Source organism: Sminthopsis crassicaudata, chromosome 3 (genome assembly GCF_048593235.1).
Source record: "Sminthopsis crassicaudata isolate SCR6 chromosome 3, ASM4859323v1, whole genome shotgun sequence".
In the NCBI taxonomy this organism is placed as follows: domain Eukaryota; kingdom Metazoa; phylum Chordata; class Mammalia; order Dasyuromorphia; family Dasyuridae; genus Sminthopsis; species Sminthopsis crassicaudata.
The window spans coordinates 239,022,612-239,028,359 of record NC_133619.1 but is presented as its reverse complement, the minus strand read 5'-3'; the positions used below and the strand labels follow the sequence as shown (position 1 = coordinate 239,028,359).

At 41.4% G+C, this 5,748-nt stretch overlaps 1 protein-coding gene across 1 annotated transcript; it reads right to left on the bottom strand.

The window, feature by feature from the left end:
- Nucleotides 1-422: 422 nt before the first annotated feature.
- LOC141561121 (F-box only protein 34-like) lies at nucleotides 423-2,859 on the bottom strand. Its single transcript, XM_074300247.1, is given in 4 exon segments — nucleotides 423-1,474; nucleotides 1,477-1,762; nucleotides 1,764-2,519; nucleotides 2,649-2,859. Coding segments are annotated over 3 exon segments (1,902 nt in total). The 5' UTR covers nucleotides 2,328-2,519; nucleotides 2,649-2,859.
- Between the last annotated feature and the right edge of the window lie 2,889 nt (nucleotides 2,860-5,748).

Genomic DNA, 5,748 nt, shown 5'->3' with positions numbered 1-5,748 from the left:
GGGCACACAACTATAGCTGCAACGCCTTCCAAGCTGCACTGTAGTGATAAAGTTGTTCAGCCAGCTTTGACTATGTACAACAGATTTTAATAATGCTATTTACATTGGAGCTAAAAGTGCTCAACTACCAAGTAAAGGCCACCCTCTGCTTTCACAGCCTGTGAAAACAAAACAATTATATACACTGTAAACAACACAGGGCATGACATTCATTTGCTAACCACAAATAACAGCCTTAGATCAAGCATACAGTGATGAGTAATTTCTTTAAAAACCGTATACCATCTTGAACATAAAGTTCACTGAAGTTAAAAAAAATGATCATATAATTGTTTAAAAATAAATCACTCATTACTTTAAGAGTTAAACCTCACACAGGCTTTAACAGTCCTCTTCAGCTTCCTCCTTTCTTATGGATAGCTTTAACCACGCAGATCAGGAACCCAATGATTGTCATGGAGACCCAGCTTACAGCCAGGGACACCTTTCTGAGACCGGTGACAACACATCCAGTATCCAGGGCCATATGGCAAGGCTTGACAGTAGGGCTTTGGATGCCACCGGCAGAGTGACACATCCCCTTTCACATACTTTTTTTTGCATTTCTTACAGGGATCTTCTTTATAGCGGGGATCTCGAACCCAGCGAGAATCTGCTGGCCTGATGTTATAGTATTCAATGATAAATTTAAAATAGCAGCAAGTGCATTTAAGAGCTACCAAACTCTTAGTTGGAAGAAACCTGAAGATTTTCACCATTATATGATGGGGCAAGAAGGCCATGTACTGTGGAGGCTCCAGCAGTTGTTGGATTTTAAACCTTGTCTCCAAAAAGTCATGAGACACCTGCTTCTTCAAACAAGAACCTTCTGGACCCTGCAGTACATTTTCCATAGTACTTTCTGTAGCAGAATCAACCAGTGCAAAGGGATCTACCACTGAAACACTTTCCCCCCCAAGTTCTGTATCATCTGCACAAGAAACCTCGTTTGAGAGAGATCTTGGGGAATTTCTTGTACTTTCATTCAACTCGGAACCAATTTTTTCAGGTTGATTAGGCTGAAGAAAGAACAGCATCCCTGGGAGTGGATCTTCACAAAGGCTTATACCAGAATCCTGGTTTTTCTCCACCTTGGACACAGAAATACTAATACACACAGACTCTCTCATTCTTTGATCAAGATTCTGGCTGGGAAATGGCACAATCTTCTTACTCATACAATCAACAGTCCCCCCTTTGTTTTGCATAGCATCTGATGATAATTCTTGAGGCTGGGTGCAAGGCAGAAAAGATGGCCCCTGGAGCTCCTCAGTCATCTCCACATCACACCTGCCCCGTATTTTCACAGCGCTCTGCTGCCCCGGTTCTAATGTTGCACTGTCCACACGGAAGTCCACACCTGCTGACAGCGAAGCAGGGGAGGCACATTCCCAAGATTTGGTTCCCTGCAGAGAAGAGCAGTGGCTGGCATCCCTGGGGCATCATCTCTAGTTCCAGCCACAGCGGGATTTTCCTGGGCATCTGGGACTTCAGGGAACCCCTTCACAACTTCATTCCCCTCCTCCTGAGTGCCACTTGCCAGCAACACCCGGCCCACATGCCTTTGGAAGCTGTTATTTCTAGAAAGGCCTCCCCCCGTTTCCCGTTACCTCTGCTGCTTCAAGCATTCCGACTCCAGCCTGGCCACCATGTCGAGCACGTGCACAGTCTCACCCTGTGGTTTGCCGCCTTTGGGGTTTCCTCTCAAGGGGTCCTCACAGACAGGCTTCCAGGACACAGAAGAGATCAGAGGCTGGAGGTATCTCCTTAGATTGCCTTGTGAATCTCAGAGTGGCAGAAGAGTTGATACAGTTTTTGGTGCATGTAGCCAGCAGAGCACTTGCTCTCTGCTCTAAGAAAGCAACCATTTCGATAACTGATGCAGGCCTTCCTGGATAGAATCCATTTCCATTGTCACTCATGTAATGCAAAGAACAGTGTTCAATATCACAAGCAAAAGGCTCAGGCTGGTAGGGCCTGACACTACCTTCTTTCATTCTTTCTAACTGTACCTTGACTTTTTTAAGATCCACAGATTTCTTCCTTCTCTTAGTAGCTCTTCCATCAATATCCCAAGTGCTTTTAATTTTCATTGAGCCTATCCTGTTACTGCACTGATGGGCTGCAAAGAAGGCAATTTTCTCCTTAGTATTGCCAGGTTTCACAACAGCCCAGATACATAATGGCTCTTCTCCTTCTTCTACTTGTTGGACTGTCACGGATGGTGTATTATTCATATCTTTAACATTCAAGCTTTCGGCGGGACCTTTTCCACTCATATTACACATAATATTTGATGAAGTAATCCCACAAAGATCTATTCTAGACACTTTGAAGATCCGTAGTAAAGGAAGGACACTTTATCTTTTTCTTATTTATGCCTTTGACAGTTCAAATTAGTTCTCAATTTGTAGTTTCCAAAGGTCAAACTTTCTTCTGCAGTTTATGATATGGCTTTACTCTTAGGTCAGTCAGATGCCCTGTAAAATGAGAGATGGACTTCCAGCTTTAAATCTATGATTTTATGAACCTTCCATTTCAGGTCCCATAGGTTCAACTCTCATAATTATGCAGGCAGTTCTATAAATCAGCAATCATTTATAGAGCACCTGAAGAATATCAGATGTGGCAGCATGGAACTTGCATTCAATGAAAGTATCACACAAATTCCAAATGAAATCCAGCTCAACTTTTTCTCCTATTCAATTTTGTCCATGTGAAGTATCTAGAGGTGGCAAAGCCCGGGAAGTAGCTGGCGGTGGCAGCGGCGACAGCGGTGGCAGCGGTGTCCGAAGGCCTCTCCCTCTCCCCCTCCCCCCCATCCGGATGCCACTCACAACATTTTCTCTTTGAATTTTAACTACAGTATTTTTTGTAATTTTTATTTTGGGGTCCCTTTCAGGAGTTTCAATAGCTATTTTTAACTTCTGGCTCTAAAACATCTTGGCAATGGCAAGATGATTTCTTGAAAGATGTTGTGTAGTCTCTTTTTTTCATCATGGTTTTCAGGTAGTCCAAATAATTCTTAGATTTTCTTCCCAGAATCTATTTTCCACATCGATCTTCTATTTTTTTTTTCTTTTTAAAAATTTTGTTTGATTATTGATGTTTCATTGAGTCATTCTCTTCCATTTGTTCAATTCTAATTTTTAATGAAGTATTTTCCTCAGTTAGATTTTTTTTAACCTCCTTTTGCATTTAGCCAATTGACCTTTTCAATGAGTTGTTTTGTTCATTGTTTTCTTTTTCCATTTCACCAACTGTATTTTTCAAGAAATTGTTTTCTTCAGGCAATTTCTTGTTTCCTTTTCCAAACTTTCCTACAAGGTTCTTTTATTACCTTTCCCCATTTATCTTCTCTTTTTTAAGATCCTTTTTGAATTCTTTCAAGAAACTTTGTGAAATGGAGGCCTGTCCAGGCTTGTCATGAAGTAAGTCCTGAGAGAAAACACAGAGCTCAAGCAGCTGTCTGCCTCCACGCAGCCATCTTGGCCGGAAGTCCTATCTTCTCTTTTTTAAGATCCTTTTTGCATTCTTTCAAGAAAGCTTTGTGAATTGGAGACCTGTCCATATCTCCATTTGAGACTTCTTCTGGAGGCGTTTTGCCTTTAATGTCCTCAGGATTTGAAGTGTGTCTCTATAATAGCCATCTGTGTTCAGAGCTTTTTTTTTTTTTTTTTTGCTCATTTTGAAAGATTGAGGTTTGCTTGTAATGCAAAGGGAAGATTGTCCTGAGCTTCTTCTAAAAGGCTGGTGACAGGTTTTGATACTGTACTGACCTGGGGCTGATACTGTTGGCTTCAGTTCTGAGGTGGGTGGGCATAGCCAAGTTCTGTTTGTTTTGCTTGAGTTCAGGAGCTCAGTATTTGTCTTCTCTCATTGTGTTGGTGGTCACAAAGCTAGTCTACTGATCCACTAGCTTCTGAAGCAGGACATAGTAGCCACTGCTGCTGTATTTTGGCTATGAATCTCCCACTAAATTCCCTGCATAGTTGGGCTTTGAGCCCTGGGCCTCCCTGCCCTGTCCCTGCACTGGGAAGGATTCTTCCCTCTCCTCTTGCTCAAATTGAGATAGACCTTTCCTAAATTATGAAAGCCGTAAAATATCTATCACTGGAAATTTGTTAGTTCTATCAATTGAAAATTTGTTCAGAGTCTTAGTCTGATGTTGATTTTGCTGGAAGCCAGGAAGAGCTCAGGCAAAGTCCTCTTTACTCTTCACCATCTTGGTTCTATCTTGATTGACTGATTTTTCATCAAATGTGTGGATGATCTCATCTTCTGAAACAACTTTCTGCTGGGAATGTACATAGTTGTCCTGTAAGGTCCTTAGTTGCTGGAGTGGGCTAGGAGTTGATTGAAGTGAGTTATAGTAAAAACTCTGTCTCAGGTCCCTGAAGCTGGTCAATAAGGCTGTCTAGTAGTAGTCATTTGAAGGTTAATTGACCAAAGTCTAGAGAAAAATAAACCTAACAAGCAGAGGTTAGGGATAGGAGCATTTTAAGCAGAAAAGGATTCTTTTGGGTAGCCAAGATAGCCAAGGACACATGTGGCAAAGTGTTCAATAGGACTCAGGCTTTGGGTAGAGAGGAGAACAGGTTGAGATCAGGCTTTGTCTTAGTCTGACCAATAGTTATCCTATCCCTCAGTGACAGAAGCCCACAAGGAGAAGGGATAGTTTGAGACAGAACTGAGATCAGGAGTCTCAATTTAGGGATATATGGTTAACAAGAGCAGAAATAAAAATGGCTATAAAAATATGGGGAAAAATAACAATTTGCTTTGCTTTCAGAAAGCATGACAGTTTTGTTTACATCCCCTGAAGATTGAGCATGCCCCTGACAGAGTGGAGATGAAAATCAATATTGAGTGTCTTAGCCACAGTATGGATTAGTTGTGCTATGCAAGCTAGTCACTGTGTTCAGAGCCAGGCTAGCGAAAATAAAGTATGATCTCTTTTAGCAGAGATTTTAATGTTCTTTTGTTGGCCTGGCTTTTCTTCCTGAGCAACATTCTCTGCACTGGGAGTAAAAACAGTCTTCACTGGGGAAATATCAGCAGGGAAATAAAACCTCCATGTTTTACCATGAAGTTTGCTTTCTGAAGATCCTTGAGAAACTTTGTTGAACAAAATGGCATAATGAGTAAAGAAAATGGGATAGAGTCTAATAGATCATGGAAAAGGTTACTGCAATACACCAAGCAGACTGAAAAGATTTAGAGGTGGATTCAGGGAAATTTGGCATTTGATAAGTTTTTTGAAGGATGAGGAGATTGATATTGAATGTGTGAATCCTTGTTAGCATTATGAAACTTCATTCTACTAACTGCGTTCTATAATCTACCTAGACACATTGTTGTTCACATGCCAAAATCCATCTTTGCAAAGGCCCCTTCCTTTTTTCACCCCTCCCTCCATGACTAGTACACTTCTTCATTAGCTGCTCCCTCTTACATAGAATTCTTAACCTACTTTAAGAGACAGTACCTCCATAAGATCCTTGGTAGATTGCTCTTAGATCCTTCATGCCCTAGTTCTAATCATTTTATAATTTCTTTATATAATTTACACAATATTTGCCCTTTAGATTGTAGACTCTTGGAGAGAGCTACTCCAGCTCCTAGCAGAGGGGCTGATTACTAAATAACTGCTGACTGGATGGTTGGGTGATGGAAGCATGCCATTGATCTCCACCTATAGGGAAGTCA